Source organism: Siphateles boraxobius, unplaced genomic scaffold, assembly GCF_051911475.1.
Source record: "Siphateles boraxobius isolate OS27281-9 unplaced genomic scaffold, OSU_SipBor_1 41, whole genome shotgun sequence".
In the NCBI taxonomy this organism is placed as follows: domain Eukaryota; kingdom Metazoa; phylum Chordata; class Actinopteri; order Cypriniformes; family Leuciscidae; genus Siphateles; species Siphateles boraxobius.
In genome coordinates, this window is record NW_027509042.1 from 3,680,201 (window position 1) to 3,695,034 (window position 14,834).

General features: G+C 35.7%; 1 protein-coding gene across 3 annotated transcripts in view; it reads left to right on the forward strand.

The window, feature by feature from the left end:
• The window catches only part of rims4 (regulating synaptic membrane exocytosis 4), a 58,347-nt gene that overhangs the window by 33,493 nt on the left and 10,020 nt on the right, over window positions 1-14,834 (forward strand). For all 3 annotated transcript variants that reach the window (XR_013192943.1, XM_077197855.1, XM_077197854.1), the window contains one exon: window positions 8,388-8,526. Coding sequence is in view for 2 of the 3 variants with exons in the window: in XM_077197854.1 (XP_077053969.1) it covers window positions 8,388-8,526 (139 nt within the window). In the remaining variant the exon portion in view is untranslated. The remainder of the gene's footprint in view (window positions 1-8,387; window positions 8,527-14,834) is intronic.

The window sequence follows — 14,834 nt, forward strand, 5'->3', positions numbered from 1 at the left end:
AAGTATACAAGGTGCTATATAAAATAATTTAATGCTGGCATTTCTACGAAGATCAAGTTTCTATCATCAGTCGACATTTTAAGATCGTACACAAAATGGCTATAAAATATTTTCATTAATATAAACTAAAACCACAAAAAAAAAACAATGTCACTTGACATCAATTAAACTTTAAATGAACAAATATAAAATAAACAAATTTGCGATGGCAACCTTTCTCGTTTTCATTTAGTTTAAACGTGCTGAAAAAAACTAAAACTGAAAAAAAATGTATTGACATTTTAAAAAACAAAAAAATAAATTACAAAAACACAACAAATTTCCTAAAACTGTAACTAAAATGAAAAAGAATGCAGAAAATATAATCACTACACACTTCGAGCTAAAAAATGAATAAACAAGTCCAAATGCACTAGCGCTTCATTCTCTAAATGAAAAATAAATGATGCAGTTTGCTTTGCAGGTAAATTGATTTGAAGGATGTTAAATGTGTTAGATGTCTTCTCACACAATGCTTGCCGCAGCACTGATTGACCTCTGATGGAGTAGCGTACAGTGCATTTGCTCTGCACCCTTTGTGTTGGCATATGCAGTCCGAAAGCACAGCGATGCACTGACGCGCGGGAGCAACAACAGATGGTTGTGCACAAATGCTCAGATTTACCTGCTGTTATGTCCTTTACTACAGTCTGGAAGGAAGAATCATGTTACGGACTTGTATTTTGATCTTCAATTATCATTATGGTTGTGAGTGAATCTCACAAAAACAGGTCCAGGCCACATTTCACCTAAAAAAATGTACATAAAAAAATGTCCTATTAAGACATGTTCTTGACATTATGACTATTATTCTGAATAGTAAATCTAATTAGAATCTCATTACTGTAATACAGCATTTTTATACTTAATATTCTTTATGCAAACTATAACGTAATATAATACAAATATAACTTATATTTCATCACCTTTTTTTAAGCTTGGGGTGAAATAATGATTACGAAATAATGAAAGGTACAGAGCAGGATTATTATCGTTAACTAGAACTATTGAAAACATTTCTGTTAACTGAAATAAAATAAAACTTATACTAAATGAAAATTAGAAATGTTGCCTTAATGTTAACTGGAAATATGTAAAAACTTAAACTAAAATAATAATAAATTAAACCTAAATAGCAATATTTAAACAACAAAAAACAAATAAAATGACAAAAGCACATAACTAAATGACATTAAACTAAAATGAACAGTAAAATAAAAATATAAAAATAATATGTATTCCAAAATATGAATAAAACTACAATAAATAAAAAAATAATAAGAATTCAACGAATGCTAACACAATGGCAAAAATTAAATAATAAATAAATGAATACTCTTTTTTGGATTGTGACATTGTTATTTTTTTGACATTATAACTATTATTCTGAATAGGAAATGTGATAGATTTTTTAAGCTTAATTTTCTTTATGGAAATTATAACTTACGAGTTTAAGTTTGGGGCGATCCAGTATGTTCTTGACAGGCTTTCGTGAGATTCATCATCATAGATCAATGGATGCAAAATAAAAATAATTACATTACGTACTAGCAGGGAGTGCATCCTTCATAATCAATTCATTTAGAATTAGAGTGAATATAATACCATAATGACAATTATATCTGTAATGATGGAATAATGAAATAACAGGTGTGCACCCAATGTTACAAATGAAGATCATAATTGAAAATCCTAACCAAACATGCATTTGTTTTTAATACACCGCTTGGCAGAAGCGTTCAGGGAGCGCATCAGTTTAAGAGGCAGTTGACTTGTGTAGTAAATCACAGCGTGGTACGTCTGTTTTGTAGCATTAAGTCTCTATAGAACGAGCCTGTTTGAAGCTTCACACAATGTCGACACTCACTTGCTCAGTAATTGCCGCCTACACGTTATTACGACTGAAGTATCTGAAACAGCATCCGGTGGCCTACATTCTGAATGCACATGCTGTTCTGAAAGTCAATTAAGTCTTGAGCTGTGACTTAGTGGTAGTGGTGCTCACGCAGGCAATATGAGTTTGAGTCCGGCTTTTGTGTCGCAACCTGGATCTTGTTTACCTCCTGTTATCTTTACACTCAATTTCAAAAGCACTTTATTGTCATATTGTATTGTTCTGTCAAATAATTACTACTAATGCAACATAAAACAATTTGTGGCAGAAAAAAAGTCCAGAGATGCAACATATGCTCAAAAGGGCAAAAATAAAATAATACAATAGTATAAGAAAGTATTTTTTAAGAAATGAATACTACATAGTAAAGGAAGAGTTACAGTAACACTTTATTTTGATGGTCCCTTTTGACAAGTAACTGCATGTAAACTAACTCTCATTAGAGTATTAGTAGACTTTCTGCTTCAAATACCTTCATTAGCGCAAGTCTAACGGAATTAAATAAACTCCAATAGAATTATTATTCTATACATACACGTCCTCAACCTAAACATGAGTGGCACTCTTCACCACACAACGGCAACCTCCAAAACCCAACAAACTCATTTAAAACTCCAACAAAACAAAACTTCAAATAAGACATCACATTTGCATCTTGCCCAAGAACATACAAATTAACACTTAATTTTAACATTTAATCTCCCCATCCAGTCTTATACAAGGTTTACTGAGAAACTAAATTTTTATTTGAGTGTATTAAAGTGCCTCTATTATGCTTTTTCAGATATTACCTTTAATCTAGAGTGTAATATAGCTATTTGTGAATGTAAAAGGTCTGAAAAGTTTAAAGTTCAAAGTGCACAACAAATAAAATTGTCTTCTAAATAAAAGAATCAATTCTGAACTGACTGTAACAAGTCGTCAGCGATTCCAGGCTCACTTCCTGTAACATAAATACGTAACTATGCAACAAACTAATTTGCATAATGCCAGACTATGGTCTTCATTGGCTGCCCACAAACAACATCTACTTTGCCCCTCCCTCAAACACTGTAGTTGTAGCTGAGACTGGAAGAGTTTGGTTCATGTTGTCGACACGTCGAGAAGACAATGTTTTCAGCGTTACGAATCCCATATTGCCTCCACTTCAAAAAGATAAGCACTCGTACTGGAATTGATACGGAAAAACCCAACTCCATTTTTACTGTTCGTACTACTGTGTATCAAGTGCTGAGGAAGCCTCTGGAGCTGAAATTCAGATATGGTGATGGACGTTCAGTTTCCAACACTTGCTGTAAGCTGTTGACCAATCACAACAGACTGAGCCATCTGACCAATCAGAGCAGAGTAGCTCTCAGAAAGGAGGGGTTTAGAATCTTCGAACAAACCATTTTCACACTCTTTGAGAGATGAGGCGATGCGCAATGTATATTATGAGAAAATTTAAGAATTTTCTTTTACTTTTGATGCATATAAAATAAAGGAGGAACCTTTAAAATAGCATAATAGTGCTACCTTATTTTTCAGTTCATTGCTAATCAAATAATACAAATATGTAAATGATATTAATATAGATCAATTTAAACCATCAACAATGATACAATTCTCAAATTATAAAACACAAGACAAATGTTTTGATCTAATGTCCGCTGTGAACAGACTCTTGTGTCTGGTCTACAGTTACTGAAGCTCCAGTATGAAAAATCAAACTCATAAAATCCCAGAAATATCTCAGGTATATTAATATAACTCTCATATATTTGCTTCTGATAAATGACCTTCTGAGGTCATTTTCCCCCCTTGCATCCATTTATAGCTCGGATCACTGTCTCCTGACTCCTGAAGCTCACTTCACTTTTAGCCTGTATGGAAAACGTCAGAGCTGAATTATGCCAGTATATGAGTAAATATTTGGCATCATTTTTGGCTGAGACGGACGCATCTGTGTATGATCCGACCCTCCACTGAGATTAAACAGATGGGCTCTCATACCAGCACATGCTTAATACTTGTGTATTTGGGGCTTTTAAAAGGATTTTAACACATTCATAAATGGAGCATTAAAAAATGACTATTGAAAATTAATATTTTGATTGAAGTTTTTGCATTCTGATCTCAACGTTTTGCCCCATTTTCCACAATGCATTGATTTCCCATAATGCATCTGGAAGTTGTTTTTGATTTTTGTGATTCCAATTATTCTCAATTCTGGTTCTTTAATATAGTGAAAAAATGTTGTTGACAGGGAATTGAATGTAAAAACTCAAAATAAGAACCTTGTAGGGAAAAATATGTCCTGGAAATAAAATAAATAAATATATATAAATGTAAATACAAAAAAAAAAATGGAAATAATATAAAATGCCTCTGCATTACAGTAACAAACGAAAAAAGACGTAATTGCAGGTTTTGTGAGAATCAACCACTTCCATTAACAAGCAGTTGTATAAAAAAACAGTGCTTTGGACTGAAAAGCTTAGAAAGAAAGAAAGAAAGAAAGAAAGAAAGAAAGAAAGAAAGAAAGAAAGAAAGAAAGAAAGAAAGAAAGAAAGAAAGAAAATCCCTCTTTACTACAACAGTAGTAGCGTTAGATTTTGCATCTGATTAGAAAGCACAGAGGTATAGCCTCCAACCAGGCATCTATCAACATCACTGTAGATCAATAGGCCTCTAGTGCTACTGATTTATCAAAGAGTTAATAGGTAATTAAAGCAGGCCGAGGTAACGAGAGGTAATGACATGATCGATAGCATGGACAAACTAGAAAACTGACATGCTCATTTTGATGGCAGTCAATGACTGCCTTTTTGATCTTCAGCAAGCCATGTTGAAATCAAACCGAAGTTAAGAGCATCCTATTCCTGTTCATCTGAATCTGGGAAGTGTGCAGTCCATTAGTGACACATCAACACAATGTGCTCTTTAAGAGACAGTTCATCCAAAATATTAAAATTATGTCGTTATTTTTTTTTGCTGTGCAAAAAAAGGAAAACTTTCTTGATGCTCTATTCCAGCTCCAAAACGCCATAAAAGTATCCATATATAGCACACAAGCGATGAGAACTATACTTTTATGGTGCTTTTGTGTCCTTTTTGGAGCTAAAAGAAGAAAAAAAAGGTTTAGAATGACTATTCCTTTAATTAAGCAAACGATGCAACTATTTGCATTTTAATTCACATATCACCCTGCTTTAGCAGTAGGTCTTTACTGAAGATGTAGTCTTAAGTCTGATAATAGGTTTTCTATAAGCCTCTTTGTTCTTTTAATCAAATTATAAATGTAAACACTCTGTCAACTGACAAGTGTGGGTCATAAACCACAAGCAAGATGAGATAGCAACTAAAAGGGCTTGTTAGAAAAGCCTCTTATTTCTTTCTTTTTTTGCAGTAAATTCATGAATGCCACTTTGATTAATGGGTGTTGGCCATACTGATGAAATGAGACACTTTATCTGTTGTTGTCGGTGAGACCTACTTGTAATTGCAAGCGTTGGTGAGAGATGTCCAGGGATCAGAAACATCACACTTACACAAGATATAATTAATGTCCAAATTTAGTGTTTTAGAGCCAATTCATTTTTGCTCATACTGTGAAAAATCACCAAACAACGCCCTGATCAATCCACTTGGAACTGCCTAGACACCAACAAACAAATAGATGTACCACCCAGAACATCCTAGAAACCACTTAACAACACCCTGGAATCCACCAAACTCCCTAGCAACCACTTAGAACTCCCTAAACACCAGTATAAAAATCCCAGAACATTCTAGAAACCACTTAACAACTGCCCTGAAAACCACCAATCAACTCACATAGCAGCCACATAGTAGCATGTTCAAACCGATCGATCAGAACACCCTAGCAACACCCTAGCAACACCCTGGAGGCCACACTGAAGACCCTAGGATTGTGGTGGCAATTGCATGTACAATACACATCTAAAAATCAAGTTTTTGCCCACACACTTCCAGAAGTTTGACTTTTTTGTGAAAAGATTAAATCATTGTTTCAAGCATGTTCACTAGATAAACACTGCAAGAGAGAAAGAGAGAGTCAGAAATCCATTGAAGCACACTGCTCTTGTCTCCCATAGCAACCCTGGCATTTCTAGTGCGTTTCCTGATACACGATGTTCTGTTTTGGAAGGTTACGATGACATGCTAGTTAGCATGTGCCGACCGCACCAGAAACGCAGGAAGAGACAAAAGAGGACTGTATTTTTAGGAATCGCCTAACTAGGTCATGTGCTTCATGGCCAGGAAAAAGCTGTGAAAATGGCTGGATTCCCATCACTACAGAGTGAGCGTGTCCATGCAGATAGAACACGTTTCAATAAATAACGTGTTTTCAGTGATGACTGTATATATTATAGCCTATTTATATCTTAATTTCTGTTACATTATAACTGACATTTATAATGTTACAAAACATTTCTATTTCAAATAAATGCTGTTCTTTTGAACTTTCTAGTCATCAAAGAATCCTGAAAAAAGTATCACGTTTTGTTTCCTCATAAATACGCAGCACAACTGTTTTCTACATTGTTGATAATCAGCATATTAGAATAATTTTTACTTTTTTTTACAATATTACTCTTTATGGTTTTTGATCAAATAATATGTTTCTTTTAAAAACATAAAAAAATGGTGTACTCACCTTGAATGTTTTAACAGTGTGAGTGTGTATGTATTTATGTATAAAATAAAATTTGGACATCAAAAATCCCTCTTTTGTGGGATTCAACCTCATTGAATATTCATACAGGTCACAATGATTTTGCCAAGACAGATATGTTCCTGGATTAACATATTCTGTTGATCCTGGAACAACATTTCTGTCTGAAAATTTTGTCTTAACCCTATCCATATCCATAGCCATAAAGCTAACCATACCCATAAGTTCGTCCCTAAAACCAATGGGAAATGATAGGTGAATAACACTGGTGTACAACCATCTAACCCTGGTTGTAAGCCTAAACTTGACATCAACTGTAAGCTTTTTCCTCAAATCTGATTGGTTGATTGGAATTTTGTTTCAGGATCAACAATGATGTTGTACTTGTTGCACTCAGGTTCACCATCTATACCACTCATAAATAGGTTAGTCTACGGAAGTCAAATGGGTCATGTTGATGCATATGGGGAATAGGGAAAAAACCCCATTATGAAATGACATCCAGCTTTGAAATTAGAAATTACTCTGAAAATCATTCTCTGAATAGAAATATATTCATGAGGTCACGGGCTAGTAAAGCGATCAGTCTGCGGCTGATCCCCTTCACCTTTACTAGGAAAAGTTCAGGCTTTGTGAATCTGTTCTCTAAGCCATCTGAGTTCAATAATGCACCACTACAGACTTGAATTATACGAGAAGATTATATTTTCTAAAGGATTTATTTTTAATACAACCGTTGCTCTACCTGGCAGCAATGTTATCACAACATTCCATTCGCTTTGATATGGAGAGGATTTGATATAATTTGTTTTTTCCAGTGTTTCCCTTACAGTTTCCCTTACTGTTCAGACAGAAATACAAGAATATCAGAGATATTTCACAATCATTTGTGGTGCCTCCAAAGGAAAAAAACATAACCATACATATTAGAGCATTTTACACACAACCTCATTCCTAAATGACAATGATTCGAAACCTTTGACTAATCCAATCTCAGAGAACATTCAGATCTGCGTTGGCGCTGCCGCTGACCAGAGAGAGCAGTGGTCATGTAAAGGTATGAAACAGCTTCCCAAACAGACTTTTTGGCCACACGGTATTGTTATTTCTGTGTTACAAATATTATCCCAGATGTACAGGGATAAAAGTTTATAGTTCGGATATAAACACTGATTTCTATGGAAGCGATCAAAATAGAGTAAATAACCTTTTGTAAGAAACTTGACATTCTAATAAAGAGTTTTAATTACATCGTTACACCAGTAGGTGGCGACAAGAGTCGTGAGTCACACAATGAGTGAGTCATTTAATCATTCATTCAAAACGATTTTTTAAAAAGGACTTAAATCAAATTAATTAAATGTATTTTTTAAATTGACTGCAGCAATTTACATTTTGTCAGAACCTCCAGTAAATTACATTCAATTGTTTATTTGTCTACTCTGAATCGTAGGAGAATCGTGATCTCTATTTTAAACAAACAAACTTTGATTCTCAAATTATCCAGAATCATGAAGCTCTAATACAATTTAAAACTGTTTGTCCTACATACATGAATGATACCTTAAATCATGTAGCTTGATGAAGAGAGGTGTGGTGAAATCCACAATTCTTACCTACTGGAACAGGCATAAAAATCCCACAAACTTACATTGAAGGAGGGACTAAAAATAAAAGAGACTTCAGCCAGTAGGCAACAAGCTAAAAACATAAATAAAAACATGTTTATGAAGTAAACGTTGGTTTGGTGAACTTACCTTTCTTTCCTTGTTTCAGACCCTGAGGGCCGCAGGTTAAAGAGCATTCAGAGGAGTACAGAGACAGGGCTGGCTGTAGAGATGCCCAGTCGGACGGTCCGGCAGGCGAGCCACGAGTCCATCGAGGACAGCATGAACAGCTACGGCTCAGAGGGAAAGTGAGTATTAGAAATCAATGTACCTTTATAGTCCTATTAGTTAGGCCCGGCACACAACCAACAGCACATAGCCTATATACAAACTCTTAAGGTGATGAGGCAATCTTGCCGAGCAATTGTTGCTTGGGCACTTCCCCATTGAAAATGGGCGATACATTTCTATATGGATAATTTAGATTGGTCGTGGGCCCTGTCTCTCATCTGGTTGCCCATTGGCGGCAACATTGCCCAGCAACATTGCTCAAAAAGTTGCCCTGTGTATCAACACCTTTAGAATATAAAGTTCTATATAGAAACTTAAAGGGTTCCGTCATGCGTTTCATATGTAGAAACTTTGGTAACACTTCATTTTACAGTTTTCAATGTACTTACAGTGTTCTTACCACAAAAGTAATGAGTAGTGTAAGGTAACTACATGGGTTAAGTTAAGGTTTAGGGGTAGGTTCAGGGTTAGTACCTAGTTAGTGTCATTACTACAATAAGTACATAGTATGTTCATGCGAAACAGGACTGTAAAACAAAGTGCTACCGAACCTTTTAGGGATTTTAGTTTTAATTCATTTTTAACTTTTCATTAAAATTTATTAATTAAGCAGCTCGTAAACAATCTTTATCACTAGAAATTTTTTTTGCAATTCTATCCTTATATGGAACCTTTTTGTCATTAAGCATTGTTGAAAATCGAGTCAAGAACCCTAAGGTTTTCGGTGCAATGCCATACAGGAACCATTTTTGGATCCCCAAAGAACCTTTCAGTGAACAGTTCTTAATATACATAAAATTTCTTAGTGTGAAGAACCTTTTAATAACCTAAAAAAAATGGAATGGTGCAATGGAAAGGTTCCGTGGATGTTAAAGTGGAAATCAGTTTACTAAATAATATAAACTTAACTGACTGATTCCTTTCCACTTTAAAGGTTCTTCATGGAACCATCGATGCCAATAAAGAGCCAGCGTGAAACAGGCTTTCATCTACAACAAACCAGAAATGTGTTCATTTCAACTCTTATTATACTTGATATTATTTAGCATTATCATTAATATTGTAAAAAATAACTATATCACAATGACTCACTTTTAAACTCACTTAAAAAACACTCACAAAGAAGATGCTTCCTCTCAAACTGAACAAATATAGAATCTGTTATTTTGCAACCGCATTCAGTATCTTATCAGTTTGATTGGCTGATACATTTGATGGGATAAAATTAAGAAGGACTGTGGAAATTTGTGGAAAAGTGCAGGTGAGATGATTAAAGAAAAACCACAAATCCACCTCTTTAGACTGCCTTTGTTTATATTCAGCTACAGACAAAATCTTTCTTTTTCTTTTTTTTCAGCAAAAAAAAAAGTATGAGATACTATATAATAAGTTTCTGTTTTATCAGTTTAACAAATCAGAATCATTACATACCCTCTGGACCTACCTTAGATTGGAATCACTGTTATACAGGAATCAAAAGTCTCACGTTCCCATTTTATTGATTTGGGATACACTGCATGTGTTATTGCATTACATTCCTCTAGAAACAGGGATGCTCATCCAATAACACAAGAAAAGCATTAAAAGTGTCTTTACTGTCAGTAGATTGTGCTTATATCTGCTATTTCAAGCAATAAATAAAACGGGTTTGAGGTATTCCCATAAGTTACATAACCAATCATATAAACCCCTTTCTCAGTAATAAAAATTTTCTCTGCTGGCTCCATTTCCGAATGAAATCCAGAATTCTGTGTAGACGTACTGTAAACTCATTACAGATCTGGACACCGTCTGGTGTGTCACATCAAAGGCACAGGTTTGGGGTTTTGCGCGATGTAGTCTTATTTTAGCTCTGTGGAGGACAATAGCTGTTTAACTTCAGTCCTAATGTGCCAGAAACTTTGGATACATAAATGGAGAAGATATTTGCAGGTTTGGGCTAGTTCAGACAAATATGCTTTCTGTCTAGATGAGCTACAGTTTTGTCATTTTATTTCATTAAACAAACTGATTATTAACCAGTACTGCACGGTAAAGAGATTTTTCAAAGTGGTAAATAAATCAAAGATTATTAGAGTACATTTTACAAGTAAATATAGTTCATTCTTTCTACTTCAAAATTTCACATTTAATTCTATGCTTTACTTGCGAATTCTTTGCAATTATCTGTGAAATTTACGAGCAAATTTTGAGTGAAAATTGTTTTTACACAAATCTTTTTTTTTCAGTGTAAGGTAGACACACCAGGGCCAAAAAAATAAGACATGGATGATTGTCATTGCATTAGATGATAACAAATATTATTGGGCCAGTCATGTCCTAATGGTAACAGAGTTGGACTGGTGACCCAAAGGTTGCTGGTTCGATTCCAGTACCGGCAGGAATATGACTGAGGTGTCTTTGAGCAAGGCACCTAACCCCCAATCGCTCCCCGGGCGCCACTCAAGGCTGCCCGCTGCTCTGGGTGTGTGTATCCACGTTTGTAGTGTGTGTGTGTGTTCACTACTCTGCTCCTAATGTGTGTGCACTTACTTGGATGGGTTAAATGCAGAGGACAAATTCCAAGTATGGGTTACCATGCTTGGCCGTCACTTTCACTTTTCTCTTTTTAATATTTAAGCAAGTGTCATTTATTTTACTTTTCAAACAAAACATGATGATTAAGCAATAGATATTTGGTTCAAAATGAAGACTAAAAAGCATTTGGACACTTTGTGGATGTCAAATGCTAAAGTAGATGACATGATGTTTCAGGCAAAACAATCAAAAAAAGAACCACTCATTTATGACAAAAACTTCTGAAATGTGCTTGTGTAGTTCACTTCAAAACAGTATGTTCAATTACATAAAAATAGCAATATGTTGTGCTCAACCGACGGTCGATTTTGCATAAATTCCCCTCAAACTCCATGTTCAATACCAAGAGATCTATTAGAAACTCACAAACAGACAAAATCTCCCCACAAACCTTACGTAATGCAGTTGAACACTCTTCCTGTGCAGCTCCAGCTCCAGCATGGGAGTAAAATCCAGCCCAATTCAGCTGGATTACTGCACAGTTTATGGAGCATGGGGATTACAGTTTTGGCTGCCACTGCTGAGGATATTTTACCATACAACATTGCATCTTATGGTTCCCATGAATACATAATGGAGTTAAACATATTTGAAATAAACACCCGCTGTCAGTCTGAGGTCTGACAAACAACAGTGATGGAAAATCATAGCGCAAGGTTGATTTGATTCAATGGTATTGTTTGATAGACTTCTGTGGAAGTTTCTGTAATATTTATTCACTATCCGGTGTCTATTTTATGCTGTTTCCATTAGATATCATTTGTAACTTGCCTTTTAGGGTAGATAAAGTTGGGCTTTTTGCCCTTAAACACTTTAAATGTTATAAAACATGATATAAAAATAATTTATAAAAACGAGTACAGAAAGAGTACATTTATAAAAACATTTAAAATATTACAATTTTACAGAGCATTAATAAATTAATAAATCAGACTGGGGTCTAAGTAGGCCTCAGGGTTCTGAAAAATAGAAAGAAAAAAATATTTACTGTAGCCTGTCATGCATTTACTATTATTGTATTATTTATTGTATTGTGACGCATTAATTGATGTAGAAATGGATTGATGTGGATTAATGTAAATGCTGTGGGATTTGAAGAAATTCCAACAATAAAGTGAAATTGAATTGAATTACAAAAATTACAAAAAATAAATGTAGTATTCTATAATCTGGCTGCAGCTGTTATACAGATATAGTTTTTTGTGCTTTTGTGTTATTAAAACAAAAAATAGTATGAATCTAAATTAAAGACTGATGTACTTTCTCAGTTACATTTACAAAGATCAGAATATCTTGCCTGAACTTCCACTTTTATCAGTCAGTCATCTACATGTCATCTTTTGGGGAGCAGGAAGTTTGAAAAAGGTCACATGAGTGACATTTATGTAATGGGCCTGTAAAAATGCCCTAGAAAGCAGAAAGTGCTCTAATTATAACTCTAAAAGCAGAACTGGTCATGGTGCATGGACCAAAAATATGATCATATTAGATGTCCTGAATAAAATCATATTTGATACATACTGCTTTTTGTCAGAAACTATCAATGTGAATGCACAGGTGTTTTAACAAAGTTACCACAGGTTTGACGTTTGACAACCAAAAAGTGTAAAAATACTTAATTGTAAGTATTATATTGTATATATATTATATTGTTTTATCATTCAAAAATGTTTTGCTTGAAAAGTGTGTGCTAAATGCCATTTAGGTTAGAAATTTCATATGCAATGACATTCATGCATTTTTAAGCATGACTTAAAGGTACAGTAAGCGATTTCTGAAAACCGCTGTTAAAGGGGATCGGACCGAGCACCACAACACACTTGTAGCCAATCAGCAGTAGGGGGCGTGTCCACCCATGATGGAGGAGAAGAGAGAGTGAGCAATCAGAATTAGGGGGCGTGTCCACCCATGATGTAGGAGAGAGAGTGAGCCAATCAGCAGTAGGGGGCGTGTCCACCCATGATGGAGGAGGAGAGAGAGTGAGCAATCAGTAGAAGGGGGTGTGTCCACCCATGTTGGAGAGAGAGTGAGCCAATCAGCAGTAGGGGGCGTGACCACCCATGATGGAGGTGGAGAGAGAGTGAGCAATCAGCAGTAGGGGGCGTGTCCACCCATAATGGAGGAGAGAGAGTGAGCCAATCAGTGGTAGGGGGCGTGTCCACCCATGATGGAGGAGGAGATAGAGTGAGCCAATCAGCAGTAGGGGGCGTGTCCATCCATGATGGAGGAGGGGAGAGAGTGAGCCAATCAGCAGTAGGGGGCGTGTCCATCCATGATGGAGGATGAGAGAGAGTGAGCCAATCAGCAGTAGGGGGCGTGTCCACCCATGATGGAGGAGGAGAGAGTGAGCAAGAGGGAGGTTTGAAGAAAGACTGTAGAAAGAGAGATGCTGAGAGACATTACAAAAGAGAAAAGGTCAGAGGAATATCACTGGAGATACAGGTTATGATCAGGCAAGAGCTTTAGGAATGATGTTAATATTAGAAAAGCTTTCCAAAGCTGGAGAGAAGGCCTGAAAACGGACGCCGAGGTTGAGTTGTTTCTGCTCTGAGTAATATTGGTTTTGCTATGTTTCATTGAACCAAGATATACTGTTGTGGAATGTTAGCTGTAGTAAAAGGACGGTTTTTAGTGTCATTGTTTTTCTGGAGCTGCTGGCGACCAACAACCAACTCTTGCTTACATATGCTCTTGTGTACTGTATTTTCATTTTTTGTTCTTATTTGTCATTCGTTTTTTCGACTAGGCTTTATTTTTTGCTAAGCATTCATTTGCTTTGCTTTAGCTATTATAAAGAGACATCCACTCTTGCATTGCATGTTTATGCATTTTGGCGGCGGAGCAATGAGGAGAGGGGTGTGTTTGTTTGGGTTGATTTCAAATATCAACATTGTTTCTCAGAAATCGCTTACTGCACTTTTAAGTGTCCAAATTCTTTTTGGGGCCACTGTATAATTAGCAAGGACTGTGATGTTGAGTTCTACATTCTATAAATTCTCAAAAAGCAGGTAAAAAGAACCAGCTAGACTGAGAGAAATAACTGTAATTGAACAGAAGATCATCTCCATTCTCCACCACATTCAAAGATAAGCTGACACCTCTGCGCTCTATTTTAGATGCATAAACACTCCCTACATACTTTTCACCATCTTCTAGTCAACACTAACTCTTGCACATACTCCTGCATGCAAGAATGGAGCATCTGTTTAAAAAGTTTGCATGCAATGAGTGCCAGAAGAACAGCGCAGAGACAGTGATATATAAAGCAATTGAAAGCAGTGCGCTGAGACGCCATGATTAACACATAACACAGACAAATGTTTATTCGAGTGACATCAAGAATGCGGCGTGTAATATGTGGAGCGGTGATAGGTTTATTTGTCACTCTTCAAAGCATTTGTAGTAATGTATGTGTGTTTACTGATGCTGCATGGTGCTGACGCCAGTGCACACAGGGACCAGTGTGTAATAATGACTCTCCTTTTTGCAAGATAGAATTATGAAATGTCACATGAGAGAGAGGAGAGGGGGAAAGGAATAGTTTGTCCAAAAATGAACATTCTGTCATCATTTACTCACCATCATGTTATCCCAAACCTGTATGAATGTCTTTCTTCTGTGAAACACAAAAGATGTTTTGAAGAATTTTCATGCAGCCTATTCCACATATTTCTGTCATTTTTTTTGTTTGTTTCTAAAAGGAATGAAACACCACAAAAAGTAGTCAGATTTGTGTGCTGTATTCCAA